General features: G+C 40.1%; 1 protein-coding gene across 1 annotated transcript; it reads right to left on the minus strand.

Annotated features, from left to right (window-relative positions):
- Positions 1–1,494: 1,494 nt before the first annotated feature.
- On the minus strand, positions 1,495–18,983 carry LOC124862575 (probable G-protein coupled receptor 139). Its single transcript, XM_047356566.1, has 2 exons — positions 18,561–18,983; positions 1,495–3,773 (listed from the first exon to the last, which is right to left on the minus strand). The coding sequence occupies exons 1-2, from the start codon at positions 18,673–18,675 to the stop codon at positions 2,779–2,781; spliced, it is 1,110 nt and encodes a 369-aa protein (XP_047212522.1). The 5' UTR covers positions 18,676–18,983; the 3' UTR covers positions 1,495–2,778.
- Positions 18,984–20,162: the final 1,179 nt, after the last annotated feature.

Raw genomic sequence — 20,162 nt, forward strand, 5'->3', positions numbered from 1 at the left:
TCACAGCTTCCACCCTTAACATGCATGTATCTAAATAAAAAGTTGTGATGGCTGTAGAAGTGAAGTGTTTTTTTGAATCTTTGAAATTGTGTGTCTCCTTATATCTTTCACACACATGGTGATGTCCAACCTCTACTAGTAAGCAAATCTCTACAGTGCTTGAAAGTATAAAAATCCATGATAAAAAAAAAAAACATTCCTCTGGCTGATTTAGATTTAAAGCAATCTTTTAATGTTACCAACTTGTTTCTTCTAACTGGAAGTCATATTACAGTTTGGGGAGGCAAGAAGGCTTTCCAAAGTCAAAGACTTAGAGCTCAACGCCAAAGACAGATTGTTAAAATATCAGCGGAAACATGCAAAAAGTTGTTCAGCAATTTTAAAGAAAAATGTTTCTATTGGTTTTTGAAAAAGGTATAAATTATTTTTAACATGCCATTTTTAATAAAATGTAAATAAAACAGGTAAATATTCTTTTCAAAACTGATACTCTTTTTATGTTTTGAGATATCTTTCTCATTTCCTATCAGAAACAAACTTCTTGATTGGATGAAAAATAATTTTAAAAACTAAATCTGCCCTGGGGCATGAATAGTTTTTGGCTTAAACTTATATCATTATTAACTTGTACTGCTAATAACAGTTAGCCAGATGGCTAACCAAAGCAACGTGCGAATCCTGCTCTTTACTTTATGTCAAACTAGAACATAATAAAGCTGGGATGCAAATCAGAGTTAAATGTTTTTCATTAATAAATAACTAAATATTATTCAGTCTTTTGTGCATGTACATGTTCTTGACCACACAAAACACTGCCATTTTAAAATCATTATGTTCAGTACAACGCAAATGGATTTTAGTCACTGTATCATTGAGTTACTCAAATTGGAGGTCAAAATTAAGTAGTTGCCTCAATTGGCAGTGAAGCTGACATGGAAAAAGTTATGGTTCCTCACTCCATTCCATATTTTCTACATACATGGTTCCTATGCAGACCTTGAAAGTCTGCAGAAATGCAGGGAGTATAAAAAAATATTTCTAATTCAAGATCCATCCATCCATCCATCCATCCATCCATCCATCCATCCATCCATCCATGTTTTTAGCAACTTCCATATTTAAAGCCTTACCAGAAAAAATCATTGTGAATTTTCGTATTTATACTTTAAAATGGCTATAATGACTCTGGAAATTTAACTCTGTAAAAATACGCATTAAATTTGTGTAGAAACCCTTTAGGTAGGTGTTATGTTTGAAGAATTTAAAGAAAAACAAAGCAACACTTCTTTAAGTGTCTCAGAGATTTGAGCGCTAGATAAAAATTTATTTGTTTCCTACAGGCTCAGTAAAACAACTTAATATGTCTGATCCCTTTAGACATGTTTTAGCAGAAATCTGCCTTTTAGCAAAGCCCCATTAGATAGATGATCCCTAATAATATGCCGTGATGGCCATAGGATGAATGTGCATTGTTATCAATGCTCTGTCTTTGGGTCATACAGCACAATAGATGTGTATGTCTTTATTTAAAATGTGTTTTTTTTATACAGAGTATCAGTGACATGGAGTTAATGTGACTGGTTTGCTGTAACATGTTCCTGTAGAGCCAGGAGCAGTATGAGTAGACCTGAAATGTGTCACATTGGCCCTCAGACCGAATTCAGTGCGTCATAATGGGACAAAAAGCCTTTGGATGGGGAAAACAAACCCAACAGGAAGGAAGAGCAGAAAATCAAGTCCTCTCTACCTCTCTATGTGTCTCAGTCCCTTTGAAAGATAAAGGGTTAAAGACATCTTCAGTTACTTTCATTATATGCATCTGGATGATGGCTAACAGTAAGTCATCAGACACCATTAATAGTTAATAGAGGACTATCTCCTAGCAGAAATTTCCTCATTCTAATAATGGAAAAGATGATAACTAGTTTAATAATAACTCAGTGCTACACTCACACCAAGTCATATTTCTTTTCTTGTGTTTTTGCAAAGCTACAGTAACAGTCAGGTCTACCATGAATAAATATTTTATCAACAAACAGAAAAAGGACAACCCCTTCGTCCAACGATGGTCAGGGCGGAGTTCGGATGTGAGCATTGACTTGTGAGCGAACTATGAGCACAGCACAGTCAGCAGTATAGTCAGAGAATGTTGTTCATTTCATAAGAGCCCTGTTTAAGATGCATCCAAGACTCCTCTGCATATTAAAATGGAAATGACAGAGCTGTGTTACATTTCTAGAGAGAGACAGTCATGATTGTGGGCAGTGGGCACTCTGTATTTGGTTGTGCCTGAGTGAATCATCCCTCCAGGTGAGATGTGCAGCAATCAGACTGATAACAATTTCCCCAACAGATAAAAGACTCAGCTCTTAAAAGATCTTCCTCATTTCTGGAAAGGAATATGAAGGAGCGTCCATATCTGATTGTTCACCAAGGATTCATTGTGTTGTTCTGTCATTTTATGTGTCGGAAATGGTAGCTCATTTCACTGGTAGATGGTGGTGATATGCTTTCAACTGTCATAAAGTTTAAAAACCAGCATATGTGTTATTTGCATGAAGGGAGCAATAACCATCTTACTGATGTTGTTTGCAGCGTTATGATTACTTTATTGATCTCGAGAGGCTTTGCAACTTTGCACCATGCATCTGATGTTTATTGTTGCACCTTTCAAACCAACCCATTTGTTATTACTAACAGGGTTTTTGGCCTGAATTAGTCCCATGTGGCCGAAGTTAGCCTGAAAGATTTGAGGGGCCATTGCTGGTAAGTTTGGACTCAAGAAGAGATGCAGATGGGCTTTCCATTTTTGTCGTACTGGTACACCAACATCTTGATGCAGTGGGAGTTGGCTGGTGAGATCCAAGGGCTGCTTGTTATGGAGAAGTTGTGACTCGCATAAAACGGTTTTGGCTGCTTCTGACAGTGGACAAGGGCTCGGAGGACGTTGGCCGCCATGGCCCTGAAACGCTTGCTGATGAAGCAGTACAGGAAGAAGTTAACGCCAGTGTTGAGCAGTGCCAGCATGTTTGCCACATCAGTTAGCACGTGGAGCAGGCGGCCAGTGCTTTGTGAGGCTGGTGGGGGCGAGTAGAAGTGGTAGAGGATCAAGACAGTGCGCGGAGCCCACAGGACGGCAAAAACGGAGGTGATGGCAAGGAGAATGGCAGTGGTCTTGCCAGTGGAATAGCCACGCAGCCTGAAGCAGTTGCGGCGCTTTCGCAGCTTCCGCACAATACCGGTGTTGAGGGAGAAGAAAACAGTACAGGGCAGCAAGTAGATGGTGGCACAGTGAGCCCAAACCAGGACATGCTCTGCCACTGTTCTTCTGCTGCGTTCTCCTCCACCTCCTCCTCCTTCATCTGTATTGCCAACCCCTGGTAGACTGTGCCAGAACTCAGGCCACCAGTAGTAGGGTGCAGCAGAGAGCAAACACCCGATGTACACTGCAAATATCACCTTACGTGTTCGGGCGGGGTAGGACACTGTGTGATAGCGGAGTGGGTGGCAAACAGCGATGTAGCGATCAATGGTGAGAGGCACTGTTATCCAGATGGACGTGTGGATGGAGGAGAACTCCAGAACCTGCACTGCACTGTTTATGGATGGAGGCAGGAAGGAAGCCAAGATGAAATCCTCCAGGATGAAGTCAACAAACACAATGAGGAGCAGAACAAGGATGTCAGCAGCAGCCAGAGCCAGGAGATAGTTATAGGAGGACTTCTGACGACGCAGCACCAGCTGGGACAGGATAACCACTGTCAGGATGTTAGCTAGGAGGAGCGGAGGTTGTAGGAGGGTGATTGAAGGAAATGGGAAAATGTTGGTGAAAGTAGAAAAGAAATGGGCAGAGGTTAGGGCAGGGAAGGAAACACAGAGATAGATTGTTAGTGGACTCTAGTGATTAAATCAGCCAGCAATAAACAAGACAACAATGCAGAAGCAGGTAGCAGCAACAGAAATGCTCTTGACGTTCGGTACAGATGCTGACACAAGCTGCACACAACAAAAACATGCAAACAATTTTAATTTTAACTAGATAAAGAATATTCTGCATTCAAGCTCAAAGTGTGCAAACCCTTTCTCTGTTTGTTCTTCCCTTCCATATTTTCACTTCATTGACACCTGCTGGGTAATTTCAGGAGCACCTGCCTCTTCCCTAGGCCACATTGTTACCTCCAATCAGGAGTTAGGTTACAACAAAAACACAAGGGCAAGCTGTGCAGCATCACAGTCTTGGCCCTGTCTGCCATCCATTCGCCAGTAATTTAGCTTCTGGAATAAAATGCAAGTACAAGCCATCTTTCCCAGTCTGCCTCTCTACAGTGGTTTCCCTAGAATTAATCATTAGACATTCTCACTAATGTTGGCAATAATCCCTTGCCATTTTTTGTTTAACCTTTCATTCATAAATCAGATTATGTTGGTAGGATAAGGACTTTTGAATTTATCATATATGGTAATGAAAAATGATGAAACACTCCAAAAGCCTGAATGCTGACATATAGATATTAAATATCAATTTTAACTAAATACCTTTTAACATTTTCTGTAAAGTGGGATAAAATACAATTGAGGTGAGGAATAAATTAGTACATCCCCACACTCATACCCCCTTAAAATGGTTACAATCAGAACACAGCGGTAGCACAGCAGTAGAGCGCATGACCCATGGATAGAGATGCTTCGGCCCTCGACACGGCTGTCTTCTGGTCCCGAACACAGTGACCTGTGCTGCATGTCTCCCACACCTCTTCACCACATTTCCTGTCTGCCTACTTTCAAGACATTACTAAATAAAGGCCATTAGTGCCTGAAAACAAATCTTAAAAATGGTTTAAATCACACACAGGTGTATGATATTATGTGCATATCATTAGAACATCCTTAATATTTTAAGCCTTATCCTGTTAAAAACTCAATGATTTAGTTTGTTGTGCTTCTGACTGTTGAAGTGAGAGTAAACAATGTTGTCAGAGAAAATGACCTGCCTGTGTCCTTCAGAAAGAAGACTGTAGCGGTTCATTAATGTATTATGAAATAAGAGAAGTAAAGAGATCTAATACATTAGAAAGTGTAGGCTATTCAAAACAAATGCCCACATATCCAGGTCTGACAATCAAAATGAGTTTACCTTGAAGCAGGTCAAAAGATGCTAAGCAAAGTCGCCCAAGACGCAATCAGAAAGAGACTGCACATTTTTTTAAATTTCATTTTCTTTATTTTTTATTTTATTTTCATGGGATGAGTCCAAAAATGAAACCTTTTGTCTGTAAGAATAACATAAAGCTCAGACACAAGTTTGTTCTAGAATAGTGCTCTTTGGACAGATTATTGGGACACTACAGAGGACATGTCTGGCACACCTGCATGTGAATCATGGAGGTGGAAATGTCATGGTTCAGGTATGCTTTAATGCAGCAGGACCTGTTCTGCCCACCATCATAATATCCTTAATGTCCATGTAACAGAGGCTGCTGAGGAAAATGAGAGAACGTGTAAGGAATCAGAGCTAAGCAGAGCTTGATCCTGCAGCCTGAAGATGGCTCAAAACAAAACAGTAACAAGGACAGACTTAAGAAACAAGAAGTTCTGGGCCATGTTAATACTCAGATATGGATCCTTTTAAGATGCTCAGTCCTTTTGAAATTGGGTATACATACAAGAATCCTAGTCAAATATCTCAAGACTGAAAAGTGAGAAGTGGGCTAAATTCTCCTCAGACCGATGTCAGAGATTGGTATCTGACTACAAGAAGTGTCTCAGTCAAATAGGGTAGCACTAGCTATTAGGAGGCAGGCTCCATTAAACTGTTCCCTTCGTTGTAAAACACATTTTAGTCTTTTTTTTGTTGTTTAATGGGTAAAAAAAAACAACTCATCTTTGTTGTTTAGGTGCAATTAAATCATTTTTTCTTCCATGATTTAGGTGAAACGGTATAACATTTTTGTAGTAGGTAGAAATAATTTTAGAAAAGAAGATTTTGGAGTTTTTTTTCTTCACAAATATCTACATACAAACTAATAAATACCTCAGAAGTATAATCTGTGGTTCAGTTACCAGACTAACAGACAAACAGCGTGGTACCCATCATTGTTTCTTTGGCTAAGCCGACCACTTTAATCCAACCGGTTGGCACAGCATCAAGTCATGTCCAGTGTGTTTCCTCAAAAAAAGATGCTTTTGACATCCCACTGCAGCTTTAGAGACATTAATCCACTTAGCAGCCATCACTGTACATGCAAGGTGTGTGATCGTGTCCCTCTCTGCAATAATGCTTCTGGGATTGGATTAAATATGGCAGCTTGGAGTCTGGGACATCACACATCACAGCCTCAGCCACTATCAAGTGATTACAAATTACAAAGATGGCTCTGGATAATGACTAAAGATGTGCTTGCAAGACTGGAAGGATACGCAGCAGAGCGGGCACACATCAGCAAATGCTGGAGTCTGAACATGTACACACAACCAGATCATCAGGGATGAGCCAATTCATTAGAGTCTGATCTATCAATAACCATAAATGACATGCCGAAGCTGTTTAGAATATTTAGCTCACCAATACATTTAGGGCTACTAAATGCTGCAATCTCCAGTTAGATTAACATGTAATAAATTATATGGAAAGTTATCTTCAACATCAGCATAACCTGAATTTAGCTGGAGACCATTTTCAAAATATGTTGCAGTAAGTTATATGTATATGGCTATGAAAAACATTTATCTTGGTTATATTTATTTGCTGTTTCTAACAGATGCATTAACACGATTGCACATCTTATTTACAGGGGAATAAGATATATTTATTGAATCCGGTTTTTCTTTGGAGATTGCTTTTATTCTCACGTTGTGTCCAGTGCTCATCCCTGATCATACTTTATTTTGCATTGAAAAAATAGTACAAGTGAAGACCAGAAGAAGTTCGCCTGTTGGCCCACCTGAGTAAGCAAACAATAAACTATCAGGACATCCTCAGGTTGCTTATCGCTGTGGAGTTGGAGTTGAAGATGCCATCATACATCTGCTTCAACAAACAACTGTCATCTGGACAAAGCCAGTAGCACTGTGAGGATCATGTTCTTTGATTTCTCCAGTGCATTTAATACAATCCAACCTGATTTTCTTTGTCAGAAACTCCAGAAGACTCAGGTAGAGGCCTCAACAATCTCCTGGATCAAAGACTACCAAACAAACAGACCACAGTTTGTGACACTGAAGGGTTGTGAGTCTAACCAGGTAGTCAGCAGCACAGGAGCACCACAGGGGACCGTACTCTCACCAATCCTTTTCACTCTGTACACCTCAGACTTCCAGTACAAGACAGACTCCTGTCATCCACAGAAATACTCGGATGATTCTGCAGTCGGGGGGTGGATCAGAGATGGACAAGAAGCTGAGTACAGGAAGGTGGTGGACCGCTTTGTGGCATGGTGTGGAAACAATCATCTCATTTTGAACGTGACTAAAACAAAGGAGATGATTGTAGATTTTAAGAGAAACAGGAATAAGTCAAAAACTATTTCCATCATGGGAGAAGAGGTGGAGGTGATGGAGGAGTATAAATACCTCGGTGTTCACCTGGACAACAGACTGGAGTGGAGATGCAACTGTGAAGCCATCTACAAGAAGGGACAGAGCAGACTGTACTTCTTGAGGAAGCTTAGGTCCTTTGGTGTTTGCAGCAAGATGCTGCATATCTTCTATAAGTCTGTTGTGGAAAGTGTGATCTCTTCTACCATCATCTGCTGGGGAAGCAGCATCAGAACCAGGGACTTAAAAAAGCTCAACAAGCTGATAAAGAAGGCTGCCTCTGTTCTGGGGACTCCTCTGGAACCTCTGGAGATCATTGTGGAAAGAAGGATTCTTCATAAAATGAAGAACATTATGGAGAACCCTGAGCATCCTCTTCATGAGACTGTCCTACAGCAACAGAGTATCTTCGGTCAGAGGTTTCTTCAGATCTGCTGTAAGACGGAGCGCTACAGGAGATCCTTCCTGCCCACAGCCATCAGCATCTACAACGGCTCTTTGAAGAAACCTTCATAATATGAGATATAACAACATTTAATTTCCCTTTGGGATTAATAAAGTATTTTTGAATTGAATTTGAATTGAAGTGTCTAAACCTGGTATGCAGTCAATAATTATTAGAAAAGTAAGGCATCTTTTAGGTCCTGCTTCAAGTATTTGATGGATTTTTCTCCTGTTTCGTGATAGGACAAAAGATCTGAAATTTGGATGCTGGTTATCTGTTGTGGATAGTTTTTTTATGGTTTACATCTGTTCTTGTGGACTGTACCTGTCCACCTTCTTTTCCATTTCCTGTTCCTGGTTAAGACAAATTCACAAGATTATATAACAAACTGGCCCCTCAGAAACAAAATGTGAAGAAATTTGTACTCTATATTTAACATTTCACCATCCTTAACAGGGTCCACCTGCGTGCTAATTAATCTCAGTGTAAATCCAGTTGTTCTGGGAAGGCCTCAGAGGTTTGTTAGAGAACATTAGTAAAGAAACATCATCATGAAGACCAAGAAACAAAGCGGACAGGTCAAGGGGCAGCTTGTGGATAACCGTTTAAACCATTTTCTGACAAAGGAAAGAGAATAACAACTGCAAACCTACCAAGATATGGCAGTCCCTACAGGGTGGACAAGGAGAACGTTAATCAGAGCAGCAGCCGAGAGCTCCACAGGCCAGGTGGGAGAAACTGTTGACAGGACAACTACTTTATGATCACTACATCCTAACTTTCACCCCTGCACTTTCACCACATTTTATGTGTATTGTTTAATCTAGTAGTTTTATTGCATTCTTTTTATTTTGATTGCTTATTTTAATAATGACATTATTTTCCTGTGTTCATTACATGTGGAAGAAAGTGCTCTGGTCATATGGAACCTACAAATAAAATGTTATAAGTTGACCTTGAGAGTGTTTAAAGACAACTATAAATAACATTGATGTGTATTCACCTGTTAAAAAGACCCAGTGAAAGTCTAGAACTACATCCAAATGAGAATCTGTGGCAAGACTTAAAAACTGATTCCAGAGACATTTATGTCTCTAGATTTGCAAAGTTAACCAAAGACTTTCAGCTGTAATTGCAGCAAAAGGTGGTTCAACAAAGTATTGACTCAGGAAGGTGGAACAGCAAACATAGGTCACAGTTTTCAAATTTTATCTGTCAGACATGTGCAAAAAACCATGTGTAATTTTCCTTCCAATTTACAATTTTGTGCTACTTTGTGTTTGTGTACTGTACCTTTCAAATCCTCACGCTCTCTCTAGTAGCTCTGCCTATCAGACCACTAGTAGCTGAATGACATAAAATGGGAAAATGTGTGATATTTACTGTCCCTGGCTGGATGTTATTCTGTATGGGCTGCAGCAGGGGCCCTCTACAGATGAACAAAAGGGATCTGTCGTGAGCTTGACATTTTCCATTTAGCTGCAGCCACCCTGCATAAGGGTTGCCCATCCATTTTAGTTGATTCCTGCTTTTTTTCTTAACGTTGTCTTTGTGGATCTTTCTGGAATTTAGCAGGGACAGGGGAGCACAGACCGGGTTTGTCTCACAGGGGAAAGCCGAGGTACTACACACAAATCAAACTCGCAGAAAGATGAATGCAAATTTTATCCTCTTTGTTTAGCAAAGAAATACTAGCTTTATTACAGCATTGTTCTGCCAGTTTTTGCTTGATTGTGTGTTTGTCAGTGGGTATGTTTGTGTGTCTTCTCCCCCTGCTGCTCCTTAATATAAGGACGGCTATGGCCACTGACGTTGTTTAGTGGGAAGAGAAAAGACACAGCGTGCTCCCTGAGGTGTATAACGAGGCTGACTCATCCCGCCATTAAAGGCACGTGTTCAGTCGGGTTGTCGACACATGACCCCAAACCGTTTAACCCGGAAAGGCTGAAGGTAAAGCATAAGCGACATGACTGACTGAAGCTTGCTCATGGGCCTCCTATCAAACACAGAAAAGAAGAACGAAATCATTTGGAAATTATTTGGGACACTTTACAGGCTGACAGCATAACTGGAGGCTATTAAGAGCAAAGGAGATGAAAAAAGGGAGAGAAGGAAACCTTGTTCTAGTAAAGGTCACAAGTTAAGAAAGAACAGGTGAATAAGAGGGAATGAGAGGCTGGATTATAGAGAAATACTAAGGAAGACAAAAAGAGAAAGGTACAGAGGAGAACTGTGAAGAGGAAAGATGGGGAGTCAAAAGACACAGAGGAGGTGAAAATCAAAGTTAGCTTCAAAGGTCACACGCACTTTGTTCCTGGTGACAACCATTTCCCTTTTGTCTTCTCTTAAGTGTCAGAGTGAACATAAAGCAGGTTGATCTATTAAATCTTTTGAGCAAAACCAGGGGCACGTCCTCAGTGGAAAGCCAGGGAAAAGCTTTCATTCTCTGTTAAAACTCTGATTTATATGCTTTCATTGCATACAAATGGAGATATATCAGTGAAGAATATTTTAATCTGAAGATAGGTTTAACATGTGGGCTGAGTGGTGATGGGGTAGCACAAAAAAGAGCAGAAATGAGAAAAGAGATGTGTATCGAAACAGGAAATTGAACTGTATTTTATAAATTAGGAGAAAAAAGAAGCTTCTGCATTAAACTAACAATACTGATGCAGTGTTTTGCTGCCTGCTCACCTCAGCAGCTATTCATTTAAGAAACAGACCACAGTGTCACGCTTCTGGGTTGAGGAAAATCCAAATGCTTAAGACTTGGAAACAAAAAGTGCTTGCAGGAACTGTTTTAAAATACTGAAAACTGCAGACCTTGACTGAAACAGTAAGGAATGATCCAACACTGAATAAAAGAATCGAGGAAGTGCAAAGACTGCAAGGAACAGTCAAGTCTTATGTCAAGTATTGACATTTGACATATTTGACTTTTGTACAATACTGTCATCAACACAACAGTAATTTAAAGAGACAAAAGACAAAAACCAAACTAAAACACAATTTTTAGACTGCCTATTTGTTCTGCAAGAAAAGAACCAACTTGATGTTCAAATAGTCAGTGAATTCTTCCAAACGAAAAATAAACTGAAGGTGAAAATGAAGAGAGGCAAAATAAAGTCAGAGCACTAAATGAAATCAATATAAATTGATTGAAAAGAGAGAAATGAATAATTTAACAATCTCCAGATCACAGCTTTGCAATCATCCTCACATTGATAGTGCTGTAAAACTAACAAGCAAACACAGGGGTTTAGTTTGGTTTAGTTTCCAGCTTCTGGGACAGAGGTCTTTGTGTCAGCTGCTCAAACAAAGTCTGGTCTGTCATAGCAGATCTCTGATTTATTGCCTCAAACAACACCTCCCTCGTCTATTTTTCCTCACCCTCTCTGGCTTACTGGCTCTCCACCATCTCTTTGCAATACTGTATTTTTCTAAACAGCAGGCGGAGAACAAACCCAATGCTCGCAATCTCACCCTACCTTATTTATTTATTTGCAATGCTCAATCTGTTACTGCTCCCCCTTTTATCCCGACTATCCTAACCAATCTTAAACTCTGCGTTGAGAGTGATAGCATCTATTAACAAGACACCATCCCGCCCCAGATGCCCCGCTGCGGGTGCAGATTGATGGATCAATAGTTCAAACTGAAAATCGATGGAGCCCATCTCTTCATTAAGAAGCAGCTGACACTTGGCCTACACTATGGCACAGAAGAAGGAGTGGTTGTTGGCGCTGAGGATTCCTGACCTTTTCCCCTTGAATGGGTGGATAAGTGGGCATGGGAGATGTTTTCAAGTTTGCTCAGGCAGTCACCTTTTTGAGAAAACATCCTAGCTGTGACAACTGCATAGTATCGGATCACTTTTTGTGCTATTAGTTGGAAATAATTTTTTATCGTAGCATGGCTGGTTGTTTTAGTTATATTTTACAGCTTGAATCTTAAAATTAGTGATAAGATTGTGGACATTTGCAGCTGTAAAGAGAAACAATTGGGCATCTAGATGACCTGAATGCATATAGTAAGAAACAGAGATATAGCATTTGATATGAGGCAGACTTGCCTCAATGTTTCAGTGTCAATGGACTTGTTTGAACGTGTGAAATTGTTTGGCGGAAGTGTAAAAAAGTACACCATCTCAACAGCAGAACATTGGAAACAGAATAATATGTATCAAGTGTATAATTTAAAAGAAATGAAAGAACTCAGATTTAGGAACAAAGGGTACATCTTTTAGAAACCAATTTCCTTTTATATTAGTCTGTCACTCGTCCGGGTTTAACACCTTCACAGCTCCTACATGCAGCTCTATTTTCTCAAGTCATTTAACCTTTTTATCTAAAGTGAAGTGGGGTTTAAACAATTAAAGCACTGGTGTGTCACTGAAATGATCTCCCTACACACCAGAGGATCAACTTACCCTTTAATCCATTCCCTTGACCCCCTTCCGACCTAATATCACTTTAGTTTAGAAAAGCAAATTGAATGTGCTCATGTTTGATGAAAAAAAAAGAAGTTAGTGCCACCAGGTCTGGCTGACAACAACGCTCTGCGGTGTGGATGTTGTTACTGAATGAAGAAGCCTCAATTTGCTATTTTCAGCATCAGTATGATGGGAAGCAAAGCCATGTAAGAAGCTATTTAAGGAAACTGTATTTTCTACATGTCGAGACAAGTCTGGGGTTTTCCCAGCTGATAGAAAGCAAGACTTAAAGTAGATAACAGGAAGGCTAAACAGAGTACAGAAAAGTAGCAGTGTTATTAGCAACCTTTTGGACTTCTCAGAGTTAATGTAAAGAACTACATGCTCATAAATGTACATATGGAGACTGCTGCTTTGGTAATGGTAGTTGTGTTAAATACTAATGTAAGACTCCTAAGGAAAGATAAAATTTCCCTTTGCCTCTTCATTTTAAAAATCAGTAAAACTCTGTTTTGGACTCACAAATGGTGTGACGACGCCTCTCCTTATAATACACTGCCTGGCCACAAAAAAAGTTGGCACCTGAATTTATCTAAGCAAATAGGTGCGAGCCTCCCATTGGATAATTACTGCATGGACGATTATGTTTCAACTGGCAAAAACAAGTTATTTAATCCCAACTGGTGCAATGAGTTGCTTCTCATGTCTTAATCAAGCAGAGAAAACATCTAAGGAGATTGCAGAAACTACCAAAATTGGGTTAAGAACTGTATAACACATTATTAAAAACTGGAAGGATAGTGGGGACCCATCGTCTTCAAGGAAGAAATGTGGCTGGAAAAAAATCCTGAAAAATCGTGATCAGCGATGACTTAAACGTTTGGCGAAATCAAATCGAAGAAAAACAACATTAGAACTCCGGGCTACAGTATGTTTAATAGTGAAAGTAAGAGCATTTCCACACACACAATGCAAAGGGAACTCAAGGGATTGGGACTGAACAGCTGTAAAGCCTTAAGAAAACCTCTAATCAATGAGGCTAACCGAAAAAAAAGGCTTCAGTTTGCTAGGGAGCATAAAGATTGGACTCTGGACCAATAGAAGAAGGTCATATGGTCTGATGAGTCCAGATTTACCCTGTTCCAGAGTGATGGAGGCATCAGGGTAAGAAGAGAGGCAGGTGAAGCGATTCACCCATCATGCCTAGTACCTACTGTACAAGCCTGTGGGGGCAGTGCTATGTTCTGGGGTTGCTGCAGGTGGTCAGGTCTGGGTTCAGCAACAGCATGTGTTGAAAGAGCTCAGCTGACTACCTGAATATACTGAATGACCAGGTTATTCCATCAATGGATTTTTTTCTTCCCTGATGGCACGGGCATATTCCAAGATGATAATGCCAGGATTCATCGGGCTCGAATTGTGAAAGAGTGGTTCAGGGAGCATGAGACATCATTCTCACACATGGATTGGCCACCACAGAGACCTAAACCCGCTTGAGAATCTTTGGGATGTGCTGGAGAAGGCTTTGTGCAGCGGTCAGACTCATCATCATCAATGCAAGATCTTGGTGAAACATTAATGCAACACTGGGTGGAAATAAATTTTGTGACATTGTAGAAGCTTATCGAAACAATGCCACAGCAAATGCATGATGTAATCAAAGCTAAAGGCGGTCCAACGAAATATTAGAGTGTGTGACCTCTTTTTTGTTGGCAACTTTTTTTTGGCCAGGCAGTGAATAAAGAAATAATAACAGCGAAGAAGCTAAAAAATATTTTCCATGCTGCTTATATATCTTGTTATAATATAGTCCCTAATACATTAGTAGGCATCATACACTAACCTCCTCATTTATATGTGTGATATACCTTGAGTTAAATTAATGTTTTTATTCAAGTAGTACATTCAAACTTGAACATTTGCTTTGGTTTTCTAACAGTGAGCTTTAAGAGATATTTTTATTTCCCTTACCATCCTCCTAAGTACAATGGTTGGAAATATAAACTTTCCCCCTCATCTAGTGTGGTTTGTCTGACTGTAGATAGATATGGGTCAATTTAGGCAGTAACTCTTTACTTGTAGTAATTTTATGAAGATCAGCACTTACACTATATTGCCAAAAGTATTTTTCTGTCTACTTTTACATCTACATGAACTTTGATGACATGCTATTCTTAATGTATATGGTTTAATTTGTTGATGGACTCACCGTTCACTATTCTGTAAACAAGGTTTAGGAGTGTGTTCATAGTTAGATGAGAAAACCAGAACTGCAGCCTCCGCTCTTATTCATCCCAGAGGTGTTTAAGAAGGTTGAGATCAGGACTCCGTGCAGTCAAGTTTCTCTACACCAAACCTTATACACCTGCAGCCATGGTGATGGGAAGTGATGGGAACACTTAAATTCATTGATTTATTGGTGGGACCCAATACTTTTGGCAATTTACATGAGTGGGAAGTTCTCATGTCTTTCCCATTTTGAAGAGTTTGTAAGAAAAGGGAAATGGACTTTGGTGTCACATTCATAAAGTACTTATAAAAGTCACAGCATAATAATTAAAAGTTCATAGATAATCGAATTATCTTAAAAAAAGAATAATATAAATTAAGAATAGTTTGAGTTACATTTTTTAGGGTGAGGCTGTGCCACAGTGACAAAAGATTAATAAATCATTTTCTACTACTCATCTCTGTGAATGCTAATAGATGTTGAGGGAGCTATCATTGCCTATACTTCTTCATGCATTCTTCATTCATTTTTAGGCATGACAACAGCTTTTTTTGTTTATATTGAGTTTGATGATAAAACCTCCAGAAGCAGATTATGTGCAGAAATGTCCAATTCCAACATGAGACTGGACCTTTATTAGACTTTTCTTGCCCCACAGAGTTGCTCATCAGCTAATGGTTTCCCACTGGACACTGTGTGCCTTAGCACTAAGTGTTAGACACAATGTTCAGTCCAAGGAGCAGGCCTCACATCCATAATCCCAGCATGTCAACGACAGCTTCTTTGTTATGCCATTTGCCCTGCCTGCACATGTCTTCACTGTCTCCAGCAGCATGGCGTAGCGTGTAGAGACACAAACAGCAAGCTCGACTTAGCAATTAATTAAAAACGTGGCAATTAGTTTTAGCTCTGTCATCTCTAGCAGCCCCTCTCAACACTCTGAGGTGCTACTTCTCCCGAATCTTTCTGCTTATTAGCGCTCTGATCCCTATTCTAACAGCAATGTTCATCTCTTTGCTCCTTTCTTCCGTTTTTCCTGGCTTGAGTATTTAAGCATTTTCTAGTTTTCATCTGGACACACTGAGTTTTTCTTCCATTGAATGACACGTATTATCCCTCTCTCATCACTTTCTTCCCTCAAATTACCACTCCTGATGTGACCCCTCTCTGCCCCGCAGCATGCATGTTTGAGTCGATGTTTGGGTGCATAAGTGATCGCTGTTAACTGATGAATCATCCACATCATAGTTTCCTGTCTATCAAGAGGTTTTACTGCCTGTGTGTTTGTAGGTCATGCTGTTGCTACTCACACATGCTGCTCCCATGAAACATTCATGGTTCAGCTTGAGTGGAATGGGCTGTGTCATAATGATTAAACAAGTTGCTGCTGCAAAGTATCAGCTTGCTGCACTTAACATCAATTCAGGTACCTTGTTGTAGTGCTGCCTTACTCTCCCCTGTTTACTCCGACTAGGTGGTTAAATAAACTGCCTCAGTTGTGTTTGAAAAGACAACTCTGCAGCATAATCAAAGAAATGACAGTAAAGCAAATCGCTTGTGCCAGACTTAAATAATTAGGCAGAATTTGAACAGAAAGAAAGACTTATTTTTACAAGACAGCAAATCTCTGGGGCAACTGCAGACTTGGCTCACAAAGGTGCTGAACTTTGCATTGCAGATTTATTTCCAAACAAAGGGCTTACGTTGGTGATAGCATCTCATTTTCAATCTTTATCAGGGAAAAGTAATCAGATCTAAGGGAGATGTGTTAATCTTTGGGACTAGGCTGAGAGAGCCGTCAAAACTCATTGAGTAAAGTTGGAAATACTGGGTCAGTACAATTAAGTATTTAAAATCCTTAATTTTAATTGGATTTTATCTAAAAGAGCAACAGTAGTTTATTGGTAAAGTGGTTCATAATTATAAGGTGGAAGAAAAATTTAATATAAATCTGAAAAATGTGGCATTCATTTGAATTCAGTCTCCCTGAGTGAATATGCTGTTAAACCACCGTTCCCTGCAATTACAACTGTGAGAATTTGTCCCTACTAGGTTTGTGCATTTAGAGAAGGAAGTTTTATACATTTTGTTTTTGCAACTTTTCTGAAGATCAGTGAAGTTGGAGAGACAATGATTATGAAGAGGAATTTTTAAGCTTTGCCACAGATTCTACATTACATTTAGGTTTGGACTTTGACATGTACTATATATGCTTTGATTTAAATCATTTCACTGTAGCTATGTATGGTTAGTGTGTTCCACCGGCTGTGTGTTCAGTGTTGTCCTGCTAGAAGATGAACCTCTGCCCCACTCATTTGCAGCCTGTAACAGGCTTTATTCCAGGATTGCTTCAAGATTGTGTCAAGCTTCATATATCTACCCATCAACTCTGACCAGCTTCCTTGTCCCTGCAAAAGAAAAGCATCCCCACAGCATCACCACCATGCTTAACATAGGGATGGTCTACTCTGGGTGATCAGTTAAGTAGATTCTCTGTCACACATTGGGTTTTACATCTAGGTAAAAAACACTTTTTATTTGGGTCCCATCTGACCAGAGCACCATTTTCCACATGTTTGCCATATTTTATTCATGGCTTTTTGCAAACTGCAAGCAAAGATTCTCATGGTTTTCTTTCAACAACGTTTTTCAACTTGCTATTCTTCCATAAGGGCCATTTTTGTATAGTGCACAATTAATAGTTGTCCTATAGTTAATAGGACAACTATTAATTAATTAATAGTTAATAGTTACTAACAGTTACTAACAGTTAATATAATTAATAGTTGCGCTGCAGGAGATCCTTCCTGCCCACAGCCATCAGCATCTAGAAACGGCTCTTTGAAGAAACCTACATAATGAGCTACAACAACATTCAATTTCACAGAACAGCTGGATTTATACTGAGATTAAATTATGCACATGTGGACTCCATTAACTAATTAGCTGAACTCTGGAGCCAGTTGCTTGCAATGAATCTTTTTTTTAAGTTTATCAGAGTAAATGTAGTTGAATATAAATGCTCGCCACAAAAATACTTAAAAACATGCATTATTTCCCCTCTACGTGACATTATGCGCAACTTTTTGTTGCCTGACCACATACATTCACAACAAAATACACATGTTTTTGCTTGCAATGAGACACGTAAACATCAGCGCTCAGTAAATAAGTTTTGCTTCATCAGACATTTCTACTGTTTGGGTGACTTAAGTAAATTGGATGTATATATCTGGGGGGCTTTTGACATCTGCAACCCAATTTCTGTTCAGACATCAGCAGATTTAATCTCTTTTCTGACCTCTAGTTTTTTTCTGTCTGTCTTTCTCTGTCCCAGTCTCTCTGTTTCGCACATACACAGACACCGCTTTGCCTCCCTGTGTGGGAGCAGGTCATTGCTCATGGATCACGCAGTGGGACAGAGGCATTAAATGAGTCTGACAGCGATGGTGAATGGACTAATCATTCAGCAGTCAGGACAAAGGTGTTATCAAATCAGGTCACTGTAGAAAAAGTCAAACAGCACACACCTGTCCTGGAGGTCAAGCCAGAAAGATTACTCAGACAACTTTTCATGCACCCATCTACACCTATTTACATCTAATCTAAATACCAAAGATGTTCAGAAAAATAAATCCTGGAGGAATTTTTTCCTCATAGTAATGTTTAAAAGACATTGCTTTTAAGGGGGAGGAAGAATGACAGGCACAAGCAGAAACAAATACACTCAAAACATATATGCATGCGTGACAGCCACAAGGTCAGAGTGAAAAATCAACAGTGTGTGTGCAGCGGTGCACAGCAGTCTTACTCAGTCCTGCAAACAAGTGCACAACACATCAAAATGCAAAGTGTAACTCTGGGAGAGCAGCGATGCAGACTCCAGAACAAGCTGCAGGTTGCAACGCAGACTTTCTTACCAGGCAGGCCGAGACAGAGCAGGACGCTGTAGTAGATGACGGGCAGGGGTCCGAGAGGGCATCCCCCAGTGCTCCCATTGTGGTGTGACACAGGGAAGATGTGGCTGTGCTCCATGCCTTCTTTCCGTCCTTGTCCTCTTCCTCAGCTGAGCTCAGTGTCAAGAAGTCTGGCCAAAAAGATCAAACCATCGCTGGTTCAGATGAGAAGCTGTTCTGTCCTTGGGTGCCAATGAGCTTGAGTGTGTAGACAGTGGGTGCAGAGAATTGTGAGAAGGAGGGAAAACCGGCAGGAGATGGAGGAGGAGGAGGAGGAGGGAGAGAGAGACGAGACTCGAGGAAGAGGCAAGAAATGATGTGTGTTAGTAGGTGATGGAGAGGAGGGCGGCGGACAGACGGAGGCTTGAGGAGGTGAGTGTGAAGGTAGAAGAGGTGAGGGGAGGATGCTGCGTGAGTGTGAGAGCTGGAGGGGAAATGAGAGTCAGAGGAGACAGCATAGCAGGAGGAGGAGGAGGAGGAAAAAAGAGGAGGAGGGAGTGAGTGAGTGAACAAGGGAAGAAAAGGGCAGAGAGGGAGAAAAAGAGAGGAGGCTGTAGGTGGGAAGTGGAGGTGTTGGAGGAGAGAGACCGAGAGATAATAAAACTGACAAGGAGACAGAAGTGATGGATGTGAGGAGATAAAAGGAGAGTTAAGTTGACTGTGGAAAAGGACAGAGCTGTTGGTTTTCTGTCAGTCAGTCTCTTTATTGTTGGGTGAAATTCTGCACTTGTAAGATTCAGAAACTTCACAGCTTCTTTTACATATGTACAGACTCCTCCTTGGATAACAAACATACAGAAAACATACATGTGATCAGAGATGTGACAAGCCACAGGACACGAACTGTCTGAATATCATACCACAATCCATAAACTATGAGCTGACAATGAAAATTTAGTATCTGACAATACAGTGTGTATTTGGAGCACATTTCTAAGCCAAAACCAGATGATGAGAGGGACCAAAATGCAAGGTATGGACCTCTGCATGTACTTAGAAATGATCTGAAACTACAGGCTGAAGGAGCCATAGGTGGAAAGTATGCGAGCTCTCTGAAGGTGTATAAAAAAGGTCTTTATCTATACAACTTTGAGAAAGTATGCGAGCTCTCTGAAGGTATATAAAAAAGGTCTTTATCTATACAACCTTGAGAATCCAATATCCGGCTTGAGATTTCTCCTGGATCGACGCGTAGATCTGTAATTTCAATAAGGGCTTGATTGAAATAAAATCATATGTTAATTAAAGCCTGTGTTGGAATGTCCCTTGAAGATATGCTGTATTGCTGAGTGACTTATCTAAATACATTTCAAAATCAACACATTTAAAATACATAAAGTCTCTGCTTTTTAACTTTGTTTGAGCTGGACTCCATAGTAGCGGCAGACCCTGTGTTTTTATTCCCCAAACATTCTCAGCTACAGCGAATCGCTATCAATATCTTAATGAATGTTATTTAACCATAATCACTGGGGAAATTCACAAAGGAGAGGAGTAGCGGGACTGTTCATTTCGTTGCGTCAGATAAAATAATTGAAATGTCTATCTGAACAAAGCAAATCCCTC

The sequence above is a fragment of the Girardinichthys multiradiatus genome, chromosome X, assembly GCF_021462225.1.
Source record: "Girardinichthys multiradiatus isolate DD_20200921_A chromosome X, DD_fGirMul_XY1, whole genome shotgun sequence".
In the NCBI taxonomy this organism is placed as follows: Eukaryota; Metazoa; Chordata; class Actinopteri; order Cyprinodontiformes; family Goodeidae; genus Girardinichthys; species Girardinichthys multiradiatus.